Source organism: Trachymyrmex cornetzi, unplaced genomic scaffold, assembly GCF_001594075.2.
Source record: "Trachymyrmex cornetzi isolate Tcor2-1 unplaced genomic scaffold, Tcor1.1 scaffold147, whole genome shotgun sequence".
NCBI classification, from domain to species: domain Eukaryota; kingdom Metazoa; phylum Arthropoda; class Insecta; order Hymenoptera; family Formicidae; genus Trachymyrmex; species Trachymyrmex cornetzi.
The window spans coordinates 6,080,017-6,099,542 of NW_017296059.1; the positions used below are offsets into that span (position 1 = coordinate 6,080,017).

At 36.3% G+C, this 19,526-nt stretch overlaps 1 protein-coding gene across 1 annotated transcript; it reads right to left on the reverse strand.

Annotated features, from left to right (window-relative positions):
• Positions 1 to 4,007: 4,007 nt before the first annotated feature.
• bma (SCY1-like protein bma) lies at positions 4,008 to 18,339 on the reverse strand. Its single transcript, XM_018502200.1, has 16 exons — positions 18,187 to 18,339; positions 15,866 to 16,000; positions 15,493 to 15,720; positions 13,669 to 13,789; positions 13,189 to 13,272; positions 12,210 to 12,355; positions 11,286 to 11,531; positions 10,351 to 10,496; positions 10,016 to 10,166; positions 8,843 to 9,083; positions 7,725 to 7,893; positions 7,049 to 7,230; positions 6,568 to 6,621; positions 6,187 to 6,431; positions 4,714 to 4,967; positions 4,008 to 4,040 (listed from the first exon to the last, which is right to left on the reverse strand). The coding sequence occupies exons 1-15, from the start codon at positions 18,337 to 18,339 to the stop codon at positions 4,728 to 4,730; spliced, it is 2,541 nt and encodes an 846-aa protein (XP_018357702.1). The 3' UTR covers positions 4,008 to 4,040; positions 4,714 to 4,727.
• Positions 18,340 to 19,526: the final 1,187 nt, after the last annotated feature.

Sequence of the window (19,526 nt, forward strand, 5' to 3'; positions counted from 1 at the left end):
TCTCACTGGGATCCATGCGGTATGTAGGATATAGAGCAAGAAATGTACGTAATATTTTATTTGGAATTAAGGTCTGAGATTGTATTTTTTGCCGCGTTTTTTGTTTCTTCCAAAGTTTGTTAACTTTTATCTCGGGCGACGGAAAACAGAGAAAACGGGATGAAAGACAAAATTAAGCTAGGATACAAAAAGCACATTGTAAAACAGGCTTGAGAATCTGTTTTATCGACATCAAGTTCGTCCCTTCAGCATTCCCTTAACCCCGGATCTACAATAGTGCCCGTATTCATAGTCAGGCCTTATATTTAAGGCTTCCTTAAATTTATCTTCAAATGCTCTACGAATTATTTCATTGGCTACTAAGCATCTAAAGATAAATTTTAATTGTATAGGTATTTAAGCCTTAAGTCGTAAGAAATGGACTAATTACAGTCGAATTTGAATAGAATAATGGATTATGATTTGTCCATTTCTTATGGCTTCGAACTTTATTATAGATCCCGGATAAATGGCAAATGATGTTATAATAACGTCCTGTGATATCGTAATGATTTAATTATGACTCTCATTTTCATAGGATGTAATCAAGATGACCGCTAATATTTGAAAATAAACTAATCATAAGTGACAAATAAATTCATGAGAATGTTCTTGATATGTTATTGTGACTTCTGTGCTCTATTTGGATGAGTCTGCTTTATCTGAAAACTTTGTGTTTTTTTTTACATCGAGAATATCAATTGATAACTGTCTATATCTGGGATATGTAAAAGATGAAAAAAATCGTAACGATATGTCCTGATATTCCTTTACAAACATTTGTGCTGAATATTTTGTTTCTCTGTTTTTCTTCCTCCATCAAAAAAGTATGATTAATTAATTAATTATTCTGTAACTTCTTTTTGCAGTTCGCGTTCTGCATGAGTTTTGGATTTATTAGTTTTTTTTTTTTTATAAATTGCGGACATTCTTATCTTCCGTTTGGCCTCATTTGATTGTAATTATGTCTTTAATTGCAACAATTTGCGATTATTTAATAAATTATCTCGCGACTAAATCGTATTTAAAAAAATTTGTTATTTTTATAAATATTTCCACACTATCGTTGGAACAATCTTATCGCTTGTTTGCATTATCACGATTTGATCCTCAATAAGAACCTTTAGAAACGAATCTTTTAATATAATTCTATGAATTGTTAAATATATTCCATTCACTCCTCTCTGTTACGTCTTCGATTGTATTGGGAAATATATTTTGTAGAGCAGGAAATGTATATTTCTTGAGTAGAAAATGTAATTGGTGTGCAGTCAATTACGTACGCGAGCAGACGGATGAAATACATGGAATAATTCATCAGTCCTTCTTTTATCGATATAATTATTTGCGCGCCAATTCAAACGACAATACCGCATCGTGCTCCGCGTGCGAGGAAACTCAAACGATTGCACGTGATGCGTATGTATACGTCTGTCTAGGAAGTGTGCGTTACCCGTCTTCGCACAGCGACATCGCCTGAGTTACAAAAGCTACCTTAAGATTTAGTGATTGTGTAGTGCGACAATTGACGACTGACGGCGTGGCTAGACACGTGCCAGACGCATGTGCCCGCTCACGCCGTTATTACGATATACATATTTATAGATTATTACATAGACAAATATATATCGACGAGAAAAATATTCATTCTTTGTTCGTACGTGGCTAAGAGAGATGTATATATTTATATATGTATATTACTTTGCTTGTTTTGTGAGATACGCGTGTACTTATTCTTACGACGTGCCTCCTTGATATACGAGATAAATCAGAAGTCGCGACTCTCCGAATATCTTCGGTTTGACTGTCAAAAATTGGAACTCGGATGTTCTCGAGCTACCTTACAGCGAAACGATCGCTGATCCGGATAAGTGAAGTTCAAAATCGGACGGTCATATTGAGCGTTAAACGCGATTTTATTCTTAATTACTAATGACATAAAAAGGAAACGATAGCATGCAATAACTCGAATTATACTGATAGATCTAATCGATACGAGGAAATAGGAATTAATCTCATTATTTTGATGCATTCGTGATCATCCGTTCCAAGGAATCGGTCGACGTCTTCTGATGTACCCCGAGTGTTCACGTCTGTTGTACAAGAACTGCCAAATGATCTATCCCTGAACCCTCCGTCACCACTACGTGGTGACGAGGGTGATATTACGGAGATACACGCGGTGCGATTATTAGCCCGACTTGGGAGAGGGTTGAGGAGGAGTTTCCCCGGGCTAATTTGCGGCCATCAAATCGCGATCCTGTCAGCCGCGAAGAGTATATTGTGTGTATAACTATATGTATATGTAAGTATACGTATGTATTATTAGGTCAGATTGTACACGCGTTAAGTCGGATCTGATCAGCGAGCGCGAATGAACGCGACCTAAGTAGAACAAGTCAACGATAATATCAAAAGGACATTAAAATTAATCGTTATTGATTAAAAAGTGACTTTTAATAATCATTTTCATGTTATTTCGAACATTTTGCCACAAAACTGGAAATCAGGGAATTGTCAGGGAAATTGGAAATACGGAAAAATCAGGAAAAAATCAGACAATAGTCAGTGAATTTTGCAAAATTTTCGGCTTTAAAGAGGTTTTAATACGTACACACGTATGCAATTTAATCGACCCAACAATTAAAAATGTAGTATCAGCAACATTAATAGTAATTTACGTTGTTACGTCAAATTAATCTCTCAATAAGATATTTAACAGTTTTCAAAACAAGATGAAAATGCAAACAATTTTAAAATATTATTGTCAGAGGTATATTGAAAAAAGAAGTGTTTAATTTTAGAGAAAGATATTATTTGTCTCTATTTTTTAAACATTTAAAGATGTTTTAGTTTTAAACTTTTTCTATAAACAAAACACTATGTGTTTGGATTTAAAATACATAGTGTTTTTAACGAGGGAGTAACTACTTAATGTAATCGTGGGACAGAGTCCTCGAAATCATTATAAAATTCATATGAAATCTCTACGTATAATCCGATAATTACGTATGCACGAGAAATTATTGTATAATATTAAAATTAATTAAATAAAATCGTATATTTTACCAAATTACTTCATATATAGTGAAAAAATTATTTTTAATCAGATAAAATTATATAAAATCATGTAATCTGCGGGATAATATTTCAGCTAGTAGTTACTCCCTCGGTTTTTAATCCGAACACGCAGTGTTTTATTTACTGAAAAAGTTTAAAACTAAAACATCTTCAAGGGTTTGTTCGGGTTGTTTCACCTTTCAATAAACTTCGACTCACTATCTTACTCTCTTACTCTTTTATATCCTTACTCTTTTACTCTTTTGTTTATCCAATAAATTACCTCGTAGTTTATCTAAAGATGGAACAACCGGCCATAAGTGTTTAAAAAATAGAAACGAAAACAAAACATTTTAATATTTTAAAATTAAACACTACTTTTTTCAGTGAAATCATGAAATTTTGTCTAAAAATCAAGACAAAGTTATGGGATTTTAGGATGAGGAATTTGTGAACGTCGTGATGACTTGTGTTCTACTTGGGGATTGAGCATCTCGTCTCGACGTGCGCAAACGAAAGTACTCACCGAGACCAGTCACATGTTCGCATTTTCATTCGCATTCGCTCGGTCCAGATCTGGCCAGAATAATCCGCAGCGAGTGCCGCTTTCCATTTCCCTCCAAGTCGCGATCTATTCCTGGGGGACGTAGATCGAATCGTCAATTCCCGAAGAAAGATCTTCGCGTCTTCTCGGGATCCCGAGGCCAATTAAGAAAGAATCAGCGTCGCCTCTTGTTGCACGAGGACGTATCCTTGGACGAGAGCCTCCATATGATTCATTATCGCCTCCTCCTTGTTTTATTCTTTACGATTGACCGAGCGTGCAAGGAGATCGGTGTGCGTTAATTAGAGACTCCACAACCACCGTGATCTTGTCCGACCTTCGTTCAGCGACAATCGTTGGCACTTCACGCTTCGGGTTGTCTATTGAAGAATTGATACTGCAACACGGGAAAGAGGGAGTCGTCCTTTACGCTTCTCACCGTTTCTCAAGAGGTGTACGCGAGACGTTTGTTACAACAATAAAGAGGAACCGAATTATATAACGATCGGTTTTGGAAAAGCGCGAATCTTGATGGGATTTCTTTCAACGTACAGGAGATTTATTTAGAAAAGTTTTCAGGTAATATAATATTTCTGAATTTTTTTATATCCTCTTTGGCCGTTGTAAAACCGAATGTTTCTCGAGAAGATATCCATCCTGTCTCTTGTGATATCCGTGTTGAAAAAATAATTTAGTAACTTTGGAAAGGACGTTATTACATAATTTTTGTCGATATACCTTGGATAGTAGATTATTAAACTTGATTTGTACCAGAAGAAGCGCGTGATGGTCTTAGGAACAAAGCCCTTTTCGAAATTATCCTGTTTCATTATATCTCATCGCCAGCAGAGGACCACTCCGATCAATATTTCGATATCGCGCCTTCGCGACGGTCTCTCCGAATTAATCGAGAGCAGAGAGAGAGAGAGAGAAAGCGAGAAAGAGAGAGAAAGAGAAAGAGAGAGAGAGAGAGAAAATCTAATCTAAGGATAAGGTGCATGGGAAGTGATCAAATCGGAGAGAGAGAGCGGTAGGCGCGAACCGAGCTAAGGCTTAGTGAATATCCTTACACTGTAACGGAGGGTCAGTGGGAATGCTGTCCCGGTAGCTGGAGTGATGGAGAGAGTGTTGGTGGTGGTGGTGGTCCGTTCAGGTTCAGGCAGATGGGGGGTAGTTGTCTTACCATGCTGGAGCCAACCTGCTGCAGTAGCCCGAGCCCCTGCTGCGACGATGTCGAGGACACGGACGGCCGTCTCGAGCCGCGAATACTGTTCAGGCTTGAACTGAGCAGATAGGGCACGCTGCTACTTGTGATCGGCATTCCCTGCGAATTTTTACAGATCTCCATTTTATTCGAATGGCCCCACGCACAGAAAAATATCATTCTATTGTTAAGAAAAATCATTACTCAATTTACTTTGTTTTTTCTAAGCAACGGTTATCTTTAACAAAGAATATTTTCTTCATAATAATCTTAAAATATACTTCCCGGGAAAAAAATATTTTATATATTATGATTATATATAATTGTATATAAAACATTTTTTCCCCCGCGAATTATTACAACTTTTAGAAAAAACTCATTATCTAAAAACAAGAATTAATTTTCTTTTGAAGAATATTTTAAAATTAATCGAAAAAACGACTTCGTATAACAAATAAATCGAATTTGTTTTAATTTACTGTAATAATCTCGATCGATGTATTACACTAGAATTCAGAATATATTTTGAATAAATTTGAATAGATTTGTGAATATATATATATATATATATATGAATTTTTTAAATACTTGTTAAAACAGATAATTATTACTTGCATATAGTATATATTTTTCTTTGTGCACTGTAATTCCTATACAGCATAGAAGCTTGCAGTAACATTACAGTAATTTTTGCATCAATTGCAATATTGCTGGAATAATCTGTGCTGTACGAATCGCTATCGAAATTACCCATCGTCAAAATTACGCATCGATTTATGCGCGAGAGGCAAAAGAGAGAGGAAAACAAATTTCTCGATCGTTAAAACTCATGATCGTTAAAACTTTGCGCGTAAATCTAATTTGCGATTCCGCTCGCCTATACTCTGTTAATATTCCGCGCATTAATACTCCGCACGGCGGATCAATTAACAACTCCGATTTATTTCTGCTTTACGCCGTCTGTGTGATCAATAGGAGGGATTCGCTTTTATAGATGGCAGGTAGTTTTCCGATTGTTCCGAAGAATGTTAGTAGGTCATGCTAGTTTAAGCTTTAATGCGTCCTATGCTACTTAATTATTTAATATATTTAATTCTCGAAATAAAAAAATACGTTAAAAATTCCTTATGAAAAGAGACTCGTTTCAGAACACGGTTCTTCCGCGTTTCACTGGTTTCACGACCGCAGACGATCGTTCTACGTTATTCGTATCAATCATCGTCATGTATTTCTTTTATATTTCATTTTTTTTTTTTTTATTATACATCGCGTAGCGGCGACATCGTTTCACGACGTGCAAATGATAGTAGGCGTGGAAGAAATGTATGTATGTATATACCGTGGGCGGGGATAAATTAATATTGGACCCGCGTCGTTCCTGAGGACCGGTGCTGGAGTGTCGACGGATCGGTGGGACGCCGGTGCCTGGCGTTCCGCCCGGCGAACTCGCGCAGGACGGCGCTATCCGTATCTTCGGTGTCATCAGGGTGTTGTCCGACAGTCGTCTGCTGGTGAATGTGTTGGCGACTCGCAGGAAATTACTGTCGTTGGCCGAGGGCGAATTGAACCATCCTCCGAACATCGCTAAACAGACGTGTTACGTTCGGTTAAATCGATCTACAAACATTTCGTCTCGAAATGCATCGCGTTTCTTCCACCAAGGAAAAATAAAATAAATATTTTACACGGAGGGAGTCAGGAAGCCGTCATCCTCACTTACCAGCCACCGAACTTTTCCGCGCCATATTTTCCGCGGATGCCGTTGATATGGATCCTGCACGGAGGGAAAACTTGCATTTTAGTATCCGTAAACTGGTATCACTTAATTCCTTGGAGGACCGTTTCCGTAAATATTAGATAAGCTTAATGGAACCGTCCCCCGTGTTTCTTCCAGGTTTTCTTCGATGACTTGTCACTCGAAGGAGTCGAAGTTTTTATTAAATAATCGCTCAGCCGGCTCAGCTTAGCTAATATTTATGAAAACCGTCCACCAGAGTGCTATTTTACTGTGGAAGAAAAGTGTCGTAACCCTTTTAACTGTTACAGATGTGTTGAAAAAGAAACATTAGATCTCGTTACAAATTAATGCAAAACAACGAGAAAGTTTGAAAAAATTCAGTCCTTTGACAGAAAGAATATCACATTGCTCAAAGGATGTTGGAAAAGACACCAAAGTCTAATATTTCTGTCAATGTTCGCACCAATGCTATTCTTTCTGGCCATGTCCTCGGCCGATGAGGTCTTGCGTTGCTCGATGCGCAAATTGGGAATGTTAAACGCCGGCACGTGTACATTGTCGGTGCTATATTGGTGTCGCAAGGGTCGAGACTTGTCGGGACTCGGTAAAGAGAGATTGTCGAGCGTCAGTTTGTTCCTCTGATTTCTGCAATTTAAAAAATGAGAGAGAGCTCGCGCGTGAGCGTTATGAAAATTCTGAAGATGCTTTATATAAAGATGTCTATATCGATCGATAGTTGCGCAATATTAATTAATTAACAACCGCAATATTCGTTAATTATACGGAGTGCTCCACGTTGCAATCGCGTTAAGTGGCGTAAATAAGATCTTTCGAACGGTCGAAACAACGATAAAAAGAATTATCGGTAACGAGAATTAATTATGATATAAAAGCTTAGATATTTTTTCCTATAAATTTTATATTGAGTGATTTCCGAATGGATATACGTAAACAGTCATTAATATTTTACGAGTTGAAAAACTCTTTAATGATTTTACGTGCCATTATCGCATATAATTATTCATTTATTTTCACATTGATTATTAATTATAAACCGCCAGAGAATCATTATCCCGCACTTCTGTTTACCCTATATATATATATCACTCCGTACGATCTTAGGTCTAATTGAAACTTGCCTCTCAATGTTATTCAGCATATCCTGCAGTACCTCAAGGAGCAGTATGAATTGCTCGAGATTCAGCTTCGGATTCACGGTTTGCGGTAATAGAGAAGGCATTGCATGCGTCGCCATCCAATTCACCGATAACCCGTATTTCTTGTCGGTCAGCATCAACCTGTAAATATCTGAAATTCGCGAAAAAAAACAAGAATAATTAAATGCGTGTTTAGTAACGACCGTTTCTTTCCTTTTAGAATGAATATCTATATTATCTATCCCTCTCTATGGAATATTATAATCCCCTCGTGTTTTTCCTTTTTTCATTTTCTTTATTTTTCTGTCCCGAATCGTGTTTATATTATGTATTAAAACGGTCCCTAGCTGATATCTAATCTCTTACTGATAAACAATAAGAATATTAGATTAAAAAGTTTTTGAGATTATTGTAGTTATTAGAACATTTCATGTCACAATCTAGAGGCGAATATTGAAATATATTCGAAAAGAATGATTTTACCGAAGTAATTAAAAATTGAGCTAGATACACATCTAAAAATAATTTTGCTGTACCATCAAAATAATTATTAAAACTCTTAAACGTTGATGATAATGCTGGTAAAACTTTGACATTTTAAAAACAATTTAAGCATCCTGCTTAATTATTTTGATAGTTCAAATAAAATTATTTTTAGCGTATCTAAAATTAAATTTTTAATTAATCGAATAAAAGGCATGCGTCACAACGTAGGTTTTTTTATTAGCAAGATACAATTTTTTTATTCAGAATATAAATATAATATAAGTGAATTAAATTTTTAAATACTTCAGCAAAATTGTTCTTTCCGTGTAGGAAATTTTTTTTATTACTTGTCTCAACAGATAAAAATAGAAAGATAAAATCGCATTTTGAAACATCTTCTAAGTGCTTTGATTCAAGTGCTTTAATTTAATTTTGCTTCAGTTTAGTTTTTATTTCAATTATATAGTGAACATTTAATATTATTATAATTAATATAATTTAATATGATTATAGTTAACGTTGTTTAGCTGGTAAAGCAACAATTGATCGTCGGGGTATGATTTCTATTAAATGCGCGCGTAAATCCACGTGTATTCGCCTTTACTTCCACTTACTTACAACCCGCACGACGATCTCGGGTTCTTGCAGCTTGATTTTACAGAGCAGCGGAAGAATGCAATCGATGATCTTCTGCTTCTCGAGGCGGCTTAGGATGCACGGAACCACATCCATGAGCACCCGAGCATTCGCCGAATTATTTTCGAAGGCGTCTAGTAGTTTCGGCAGCACCACGTTACGTATGGCGTCATCTTCGAGATAATTCGTCACGTGTGCCACGGCCACGAACGCGGCCGTCTGATAAACGAATGAATTTTGATGCGACAAATTTTTTCAATGACTTTGCATATTTATGTGATCTTGCATATTTATGTGATCTTGCATATTCATGAACTGTTAGGGGCTCCACATAATACAAGGAACAGGGAACAGAGAACAGAGAATAAGAATTTCAACCTATCAGAAATCATGTATTGTGGAATACACCCTGCGTATTCCACAATACATGATTTCTGATAGGTTGAAATTCTTATTCTCTGTTCTCTGTTCCCTGTTCCTTTTATTGTGCGGAGCCCCTTATCGTTTAGATATACGTAGATCAAAAATATTATCAAACTACGAAAATTCTGAATATCGTAAAAAAGTGTCAATGAATTAAAACAGAATTTACAAGAGATGTATATCAAATAAAGAATTTATATCATAAAAATTTGAAGACAATCATTAAAAAGAAGGGTTAATGAGAAACGAATCTCGATGCGTAAAATAAATGAATTAAAAACGTTCCGGTTTTCTCTTTTTCACTTGGCCGTTATCTTGGAATTCATAATTTATTCGGCTTACAAACCGACTGTGATTTAATTCAATTTTGAAGATCGATCCAAGATCGATCTCGGTTGAGAGCGTAAATTTAATTTTTTCCTATATGTAAAATGCTCGAATTTACAGAAATTTCCAAATTTATGTACCTTTAATAAATACTTATGATTAATTTATTTTACGTACCGATATCTGCGTCTAGCCCTCTTTTTAATTATTGTTTTTTTAAATTTAAGAGTCCTATTAATCTTTTGTTAAAAATTAGATTCAATAAGACAGCGTAAGATATTCGAAAAATGTAAATATAATTTTTCAAACATTATAGAGTTCGGTTTCTGCAATTATTGGGTCGCCATTTATTTCACGAATAGTGAAATCACAGTAGTGTTTTCTTCCCTTAGTTTACTCACCCGCACTTGAATGGTCGAATTTTCAAAGGACATGTACAGCATCGAGAGCACCTCGCGTTCGTATTCCTGGGGCGTCTTCTCCAGGATGATGTGCAGATTTTCCAGCAGGGTGACGGTTCCCTGAATCGACTTTCGATTGGTGAAGAGAGGTCTGCAGGAGCGAAGGAGAGAGAAAGAGAGAGAGAGAGAGAGAGAGAGAGAGAGAGAGAGAGAGAGAGAGAGAGAGAAAGAGAGAGAGAGAGAGAGAGAGAAACGGAAGAGAGGGTGAGATGAGACGTGCCTATTTCGCGCGGTCTCGCGCTCATTTCCGCTCTCGTTCTGTATGTAATACGTACTTAAGCGTGGGAAACACAATCCGTTCGTATTCCTCCTTCGTGCTGCTCTGGACAATGTACAGCATGGGCTGCAGCACGGCCGACAGCACTTCCTGCGTCTGCAGCTCCGCGTGAAGATACGTCCAGATGTGCTGATACCAGAGTTTCTGCACAAAACGGGGAACGTTTGTGTGACACGCGACATTTCGCGGAAGCATGCGGGCACGTACGATTAGATGAATTTGGACCACAGTGTAAACACGGCGCAATCTATAGCATATTGTACAATAATGCGATGGGCTAAACATGTTAATCTCTTCAGATATCGTAATGTACATCAATTTGAAGACATTGTCCGTTGAAGTTATTTAATTTTATCGACGTCATCTGACACCAGATTTACTACATATATTGGAAAAGTAGTCAAAATTTTGAAAAAAAAAATTCATTTGTATGAATTATATTTATTAAAATGTTTAATTTAAAAGAAATTCTTTTAACATGGTTCCAATAAAATCGGGTCCAAAGGTGTTAAAAAGAAAGAGCACAGCCAATAAATCTTTTGCTTATCATGGAAAATTTATTGCATCATTCTATCGAAGATCTCATTTGCTCCACTAAACGTTTTAACATTTCTTCACGTCTCTATAATAATCTATCGGAAATCTATTGGATTCGCTCGGAATTACGGAAAGGATGTTCTCGGTGCATTAAAATGCAGAAAATGAACTGTGAGGGATTATAGTAGAATAATTAGCAAAAAGCGGATTACAATTATTACAAAATGAGGAGAATTGTAAGGCATCCTCGATAAGCGGAATATACATACATTATATTTATATCAAGATACAAGCTAGTCTTTAGATAATCCGGTTCTTCGTCCCAATTCTTCGCGATTCTAATTCACTCCAAGTCCATCCCGAATATACATATAACGTCATGACATCCGCGTGTACCTTTGGCATATACGGCAGAAGTTCTCTCAAAGTCGTCGTGTAAAAGTGCTCCTTCTGATGCACGTCCTTCATCTTGCTGACGTCGAGAAATTGCAGAGCGTGCACGAATGGGTCTTGAAAGAACTTGATCATGGTTAAAACTTGCGCAGTCGGTCTCTGCTTGGGGTCCTTGTGCAAAAGTCGCGTCACAGCTTCCCGAAGTGGTATCGGTATCAGTGGCAAAAGAACGGCAACTTGATCGTCAAGCTATAGTAAAGAAAGCGACAATCTAACGACTCCTTTCAGCATTATTTTCTTACTTTTCTCTTTTACTTTTCGATCAAACGTTCGGCGGAATTGTGATCGAAGTGTCATTTACAACGATAAAAAAGAACAAGAAAGAACAGTTTTTCTAAAGTATCTAAAAATTCAATTAGATACAGATCATCAAAACAAAGAACGTTTTAAACTGGTTGCTAGAATATTCAAACTTTTTGCAGCACTGCCACTATCCAAGAAACTCTTTATTTCGATTCTTAACGTCAATAAACATTCAAATTTTGTAAGAAAAAAATTGCCAATTTTAACTTTCATGACATCAAAATAAGGTTATTTTGACTTTCTCTTGACTTGGTGTATTCCTTAACTAACGTTTAAGAGCATATCCTATATAATTATTTTGCTGAACGAACAAGATTATTTTGAGATCTGTATCTAGCTCAATTTTTTGATACTTCAGCAAAAGTTCTCTCCGTGAACTTACAACTTGGGAAAGCGCAACTGAAAGGAACAAAGTTTATTTACGAAGATCAGAGCGATGAGAAGCCGAAGAGAGATTCCGTGTCTCTCGAGAGTTAAATACTTTTAAAGATCATCCTATGATTTCTTCGCGTGCTTTCGAAGGGAATATCGTCTCGCCTGCGTCTCGCGAACGGATTAACTTACGGTCTCGAGTTGCTTGAGATAATCCGAGCAGCTGTGATTCGCCTGTATCAGTGGCCGGCCCTGATTGTAAATCGCGCATATCGTCATCCCTAGGCTGTACATGTCGCTGGAGAAGCTCCCGAGCTTTTTCTGCTGCACCTCCGGCGCTGTAACATGTTGCGCGACCGCGTTACAAACAAATCCCCAGTCGACGAGGTGCGAGAAGGACGATCAACAATGCAAATAGGAAATCGTATCGCATCGCCACGTGCGGAAAGCTATCCTAGTAATTTTCGGAGAACTCTCTATAGCTCGATTGAAGCTTCCGGATGGAAAGCAGTAGCTCGTTTTATCGCTAAAGTTCGGAGTTAATGAAGTTTCTTGCATAAATCCGATCCCGTTGACGCTACCGAATTTATTTCTTTTTTCTTGCACGTGTAAGCAAGTCTATTTTTTTAACACGTAGAACAAACTCGTTTTGCATTTTGATCGGAGTTTATCGAATGTTTTTAATTATAAAACAGCAGAGTTTACGTTGTGTTATTGTGACGACTGTATAATTAGATTTCTATTTTCGTTGCACGTTTAATGTTAAATACGAAATTGCTTTATGTAATCGAGAATCATAAGGGAAACACGGGACGAAAAACAAACCGAGTTAAATATTAATAAATGTATGCTCAAAATACATATATATTTACATCTTTGGATTGTACAGAGAGATTGATTTGCCTATTTCTATCACACACTAAAGAGATTCTCTGTAAAGATATATTTATACAAAATGTCCGTTTATAGAAAAACCATTTCTATTTATAGACTGAGAGCTGCTTCTTTTCATACGAGAGATCGAGAACGCACTTAACGTGTTAAACGTTAACGAAAGATAAATCTGATTTTTATCAAACTTACAACACTCGTAAAACACGTAGCATTTAAGTACTAAAAGCGGCTTTCCCAACGTGGGTGGGCGTTAACGACAGCCTTTACGATGTCTCACCTATGTAATCGAGATTCGGTTGAGTCATTTTCGGCATGTGCTTCGTCCATGACTGCACGGTTATCGGTATTTCCTTGGCACCCTCTAACAAGCGAAATTATATTCTGACTAAAACTGCAGCGTAAAAAGGTCGCGCATCTGTCTTTTGTAGCCTTCGTCATATCACACGTCTAACCGATACGTCATTTACCTTTCATCGATTTTATTTCTACTGTATAATGTATTAGTACACACAAGCCGCGATGTGCGCAAGGAAATAATTTCAAGATTTAATGACTCCTAGTCCTTCAAATTTGCTAATATAATTTTGTCATTATATATTCATTTATCGATGAATTATACTTGATCGTATTTGCCTTTCGATAATTTGATGAAAGGTAGGGTTTTAATTGATGAAAAGTGGCTGATACTTACTAAAAATGGATCAACTTCGATTAGTGTCTCTATCCTTAGTACGAAGGATGACGAGATTAGACTCACCGATAAACTCGAACCCCGATAACTTCCACGTGCCTCTTTTTGTGATAATGATGCTCGTCGGGCAAACGTTTCTATGGAGAAATTTACAGTTGCCATGAAGAAATAATAGGGCTTCCGTGATCTGTAAAAAGTAAGCAATAAAAAATTCATAAATCCGGCTACCTGGACCGAACTCTCGCTTTTTCATTCCAATATTATTTTTAATAACGTCTCCATACACTTTTCGATGTTATTCCTTTAATTTTTCTGCTTGAAATAATTTTTAAAAGTAAAAGGTAAATCTAATAATTAGCCCTTTTCGCTTTTTTTTTACATTTCGAATTTCTGTTTGTTTTCCATAACGGCTCGAATAGATATAGAATTACTCTTCGTGAAGGACATAATTGCAAATTCGAATCATTAAACTGAGTTACTGAACGCGATCGCTATTAGACGGCGGCACAAGTCTAACTCGTGGTTTGAGAGGGTTGACGGCATTAAGCATTCTATTACGCTCCCTCGTAATACATTCTATTATGTGAACTACATCGAAGCGCGCGCGGCACCGCCGCGCTGTGATGGAGTTGATTTCGCGTGGTTGCAACCGGGAACTCGTTTTTGAGAAAATTCACTTTGACCACCCTCTCTCTCTCCCTTTCATCATCCCTTTCGTTGTTGCACGCATGCGCTCGGATTCGACTTAATTTTCCGCAACGTGACCCCGTTATCGCATCTACGCGCTACGATTCCATGCTTACGCACAATGTCACGGTCGTACATGCGTACTCGTATACATCGAAATTGCCTCTACTCTATTTGCTATTATATAGGTATATTATATAGGTACTGCCTATACCTAATTTCGTGCTGCAACGTACACGCTGCATCGTCACAACGTAATAACATAAGGGTGTAGTTTTTATGGAAACCTTCGATCGCGTGTCTATTAGAGAAAGGAGAGATAAAGAGAGTATGTAGAAAAAAGCACAATGGCGATATTGTAATAACACGAGTATAAGCGCTTAAAAACACATCACTTTGTTCCTCTTCTCCGTACTCTTGTTTTATATGACTTAACTGCTAATGGACGAACCCCATTATCGGTGCCCCGGATTTGAGGTCGCAAAGTCCGCGAGAGTAGGTACTTAGACAAACCAGAGAAGTTTCCGGAAATCGAGGTATACGTAGCAAAGAAGAAAGTAACAATTATCTTTTTTCACCTTAACCATCGTGTCCCAAACGATCCACTGAAATTTTTGTATTAATTTAATACAAGATGAATATTTTAGAAAATAATACAAACATTATGTAAAAAAAATTAATACAAAAATGTAACACTAACACAATTTGTAAGCAAACTATGGAAGCATATTTTTTTCCAAAAAGTTAACACGTATCTATTTTATTTATTCATTTTAAAGTTTACATTTTAAAGCACATTGTTTTTATGTTACTTGTTCACTTATTCATAAATTATTTTGACGCTATAAAATGTTGAATATCAATTTAACAAACTATTTAAATAACATAATCGTATTATGTTAAATTCATTACTCGAATTTATTAAAAAGTCAATATAAAGTTTGAACAAAAACTTGCGTGAGTGAACCGATTTTAACAGAAATAAAAAAACATCTTTTACTATGCTGGGTCTTCTTAAATATTTTTCGCAAAGTTTTTGTCAAGGGACGAATTTGAATTTTGTAGTTTTTACAGAGATGAATTTTGACTCTCATAGCGATGAAAAATGATGAAATGTTTTCAAAGTCCAATTAGGGAATCTATTGTCTTTGGAAACGTATTGTCGGTGGTCCCTTCTTTGTTGTCAACGTCGCGCTCTCTTACCTGTAGAAGCCCGTACTTGACCTCCAGTTCGAGCAGCTCGTACTCCTTGACAAAGGTCGAGCGGTGGCTGGTGGTCGGCGGGTGGTTCTGCTTGCCCATCGGCCCCGAGGATTGCGCCGCGAGCGTGTTTGCCAACTGCTCCTTGTACGCCAGGACGTTCGCTAAGCTGGCGAGGACCGGCTCCGACGCGAAGGCCAACGTATCCGCGCACTCCTCCACTTTGTACGCCTACATCGCCGGTCAAATATAGCGCGTGATCGATCTACGGAGTGGCTCGCGAAAACGCTCGAATTGCGATATAATGCGTATCGATCGAAATATCTCGAGTGAATTCACGTGCCGCGAATACCTTGGGTATACCATATGTATGTACCTGAAGAAGCTTCGGATGCGAGTACCGCTCCATTTGAGCGGCGCCCGCGCGCAGAATGTCCGTGACCGTTTCCCGGCGTTTCGGTTTGTGCAGCTTCTCCACGGATCGTTTGTCGAACAGAAAGATCGAGACCTCCTGCGAGCGAACAAATGCTTGCATTCATCTTTTATCCGCTATCGTCGCACTCTACGAATCGTAAACTTGGAATTCAAACACGAGGCTCTCTTGCACTGAGAGAAAGAAATGGTTGCGATTATCATAATTTAAATGTAATTTATAGTCATCTTTTAGAATAATTATATATTTATAATTGCCAAGTAAATATAGTCAATTTGCTATTAATATAGTCACGTATAATGCTTGCAAATTTTTAGTTTTTTTAAAACATATTTATCTTTCATTTATTATATTATCTCATAAATAGTAAGCGAATGTTAAAAAATAATTGTATTCACTATAATTGCAATTGCATTTACTAAATAAAAACAACATTTATTTTGTTTATTATTTATATCTTGATTGTATTAATATTTTATTATATTAATATTGAAATTGGTATAAATTACAGTATAATTTTTTCATATTTGAGAGAACACTATACATATAAGGTTATTATTATTATTATACTAGCATTACAGCAATAATAATCATACACATGAAATTACTAACCATAATTATTTTACCATGCAATTATAATCTCAAATATTAAACACTTTTCTCTCAATGCAGCGCAAATACAAAAGGAGGTTTTACTGAAATATCTAAAAATTTAACTAGATACCCGCAAATCTGAAAATATTTCCTGAAAATATTTTCTTGAATTATCAAAGTAATTATGTAGGAAACTAATGAGTAATGCTGCAAAAAATTTGATATTTTAATAGCTTGAACGTTCTACATAATTATTCTGGTTGGTCTAAAAAGTTAATGCTTTCGAGGCTTTCACGGGTATTTTTTATATAGAAGCTGCATTTCGCGAAATATCATCCGTGTCCAGATCTATTATTAGAGTACCAACGTTTCGTGAATATTGCAGTTTCATTCATCAAGACGCGGAACAGCCTGATACTGATTTGCTCCTTCAAAGTCCAAAACAATTATTTTTTCAGATCTCTATCTAGTTAAATTTTTAGATACTTGTTCTATAAAGCCATTCTTTCCATGCATTTACATATCAGATAGATTCAAGATCGAATGAATTATACCTCATTCTCGCATTTGAATCCCTCCAAAAGTGACTTTCCAAATCCGATCAATTCAAATCTAATCCGCGATTCGATCATCTCTCTTTTTATTTTACTATCCGGATATCGTTAAAGTCGCACCGTTAAAAAAATAGGAAACTAAATCACGACGGTTAAAGTCAATCGACGTCGATAGGGAGGAATCGTCAAATCATCCATCGATATCCCAAGTAATCTTTTTGACGTCAATAGTTAGTTATTTTAAATTATTGACCTTATGTTACCTATTTAAGATGTAATAATGACGTCATCTTTTTAAAATAATGACGTCATTTATTTATCCATTCGAGGCAGTGTTCCAAATTTATTACCAGCGCTGAAAATTTATATGCGGTTTACGTGAACTATAGATTTTCAGTACTGGCAATTAATTTCGAAATACAGCCTACGATGTATTTACAACGTCATACTTATTAACGTCGAATGACCAATCGACGATGTACTAGTAACATTATTAGTGATCAATTAATAATGTTATTTATTTATGCCATTAATAACATGAAAATAACGTCGGATTATACGACGTTATATAGTTATGAAAAATCCACGTCATTTTTACGATGATTAAACGTCAGATTCGTCATTAATTAGTCATTCTTCACATAAAAATACCTAATTAATGACGTCAAATAGAGGACACCTTACTACCTGGGATCGTTTTGAAGAAAATAGAAAAAAACATGAGCATAAGAATCTTATTTTAGACCGTATGTGAGAATATAATTGATAAACTAGAAGCCAACACCCAGAGAAAAGGTTTCTTCGATTTAAAGAAATGTTTCTTTGCTATACGGTTAAAGAAAAAATTTCTTTGATTTAAAGAAATTATGTTCAAATCAAATAAATTTTATTTGATTTAAAACAATGTTTAAATCAAAGAAATTTGTTCTTTAACTGTACAACAAAGAAATATTTCTTTAAATCGAAGAAACCTTTCTCTGGTTGTATACCAGTTGAAGCTGGAGCTTTAAATGCTTAAATAATCATCATTTTGACTTTCAAGACGTCGAAGTATAAAGTCATTTTGACTTTCTCTTGACTTGTATCCCTTGGGGGAGTTTTCCCGCGACAAATTACCATCCTGTCCTTTTTCCGATAACCATCGTATATGCGCCAGACGTTCTCCGGTCCGGCTGTGGCGGACTGCTTGCCGATCTCGTACGTGTTGCGTATCGGATCGGGAAGCAAGTCGCACGGCGCCGTGCTGCTGCCTCTGGATTTCGCGAACATGATGAGCCAGCCAGCCAGAGGCTTCGGTGAATCAGTGTCGACCTCGCCCGTTTATTATCTGCCAAATCGAAATCATGTCGACCGCGTTATTTTGTCGCTTTAGAGAAAGAGGGGGTTGGCGACGAGGGGAGGATGGCGAAATATCTGTGTAATATCGGGAGAGCGATCTCTATGGTCGTTCGTGACGATAGGTACAATGATGGTATTTCCCCTCGTGAGATTCATTTTTCCCGTATCTGTGACACGCGAAATCGGATTCATGAAAATTACATTGATTTTAAACATCACTTTCATCGCGGCCTTTGTTATGCGAAAATTTTTGTAAATTGGCGCGACCAGGCGAAAAATAGACGAAACGAGAGGAATTCACTCCGCGAAATTGTGAATCTCCAATATATATTCGCGAGAGAAGGAATTCAAATAAATTCCATTTCGTTCTTTCCTCTCTCTTCCTATATCTGTACACGTATTGTTTTTCCAATATAGACAATCACGAAAAATTACAGTAAATTTTATCGAAAATTCAGAAATGACAGGGATTAGTGGGTGAATTTAAATAAATTGAGAGAGAGAGAGAGAGAGAGAGAGAGAGAGAGAGAGAGAAGTGATAGGAATCGATATTGTAATCATGTTACGACAAATTTTTGTAATTTTTAAATCGATTAATTTCATACAATTATGTCTGTTCATATAAAATTATTTTGTTTGTATATTGAAATAAACGAAGAACATTAAAAGAGATTTTTAAGTTATTAAGTGGAATGGAAATATATTGCACGTTCAGTACAATTTATTAGTAATACAAGGACATAACGAACACAGAAATTTTATAAATAATTCCCGAGTTCAATATTAAATATTTAATTTTGTAAAACTGAAGTCCTCTAATACTCTTTAATTAATTTATTTTTGATATAGTATAAATAATAGTTTCATTCGTATTCCATTTCATCAAACTAAATTTCTTTTTTATTTTATATTTTTAAAAGATACTGTGTGTAATCCCCGCAATTGATCTCTTTTTCTTTGTGAAGATTTAATTTGAAGTCCCTGCGCCTCGTGATTAATTAAATTTTTTATCCGCGCTTTGTATGAAATGTCCAAATACGAAATTCTTTCTCAATTGAGTCTGTCTGAGGGGATTGAGTCTGTCTGATCGTTATCACCAGCAACTTTTTAATTATCGA

Bases quoted from the DNA above. Each gene is read 5' to 3' on its own strand.
- bma (XM_018502200.1), bottom strand. From the start codon at position 18,339: ATGTTCGCGAAATCCAGAGGCAGCAGCACGGCGCCGTGCGACTTGCTT. The intron at 15,721-15,865 runs GTACATACATAT...CCGGCGATGTAG, and splicing joins CGCATCCGAAGCTTCTTCAG to GCGTACAAAGTGGAGGAGTG. The intron at 6,432-6,567 runs GTAAGTGAGGAT...ACGTCTGTTTAG, and splicing joins GCGGAAAAGTTCGGTGGCTG to CGATGTTCGGAGGATGGTTC.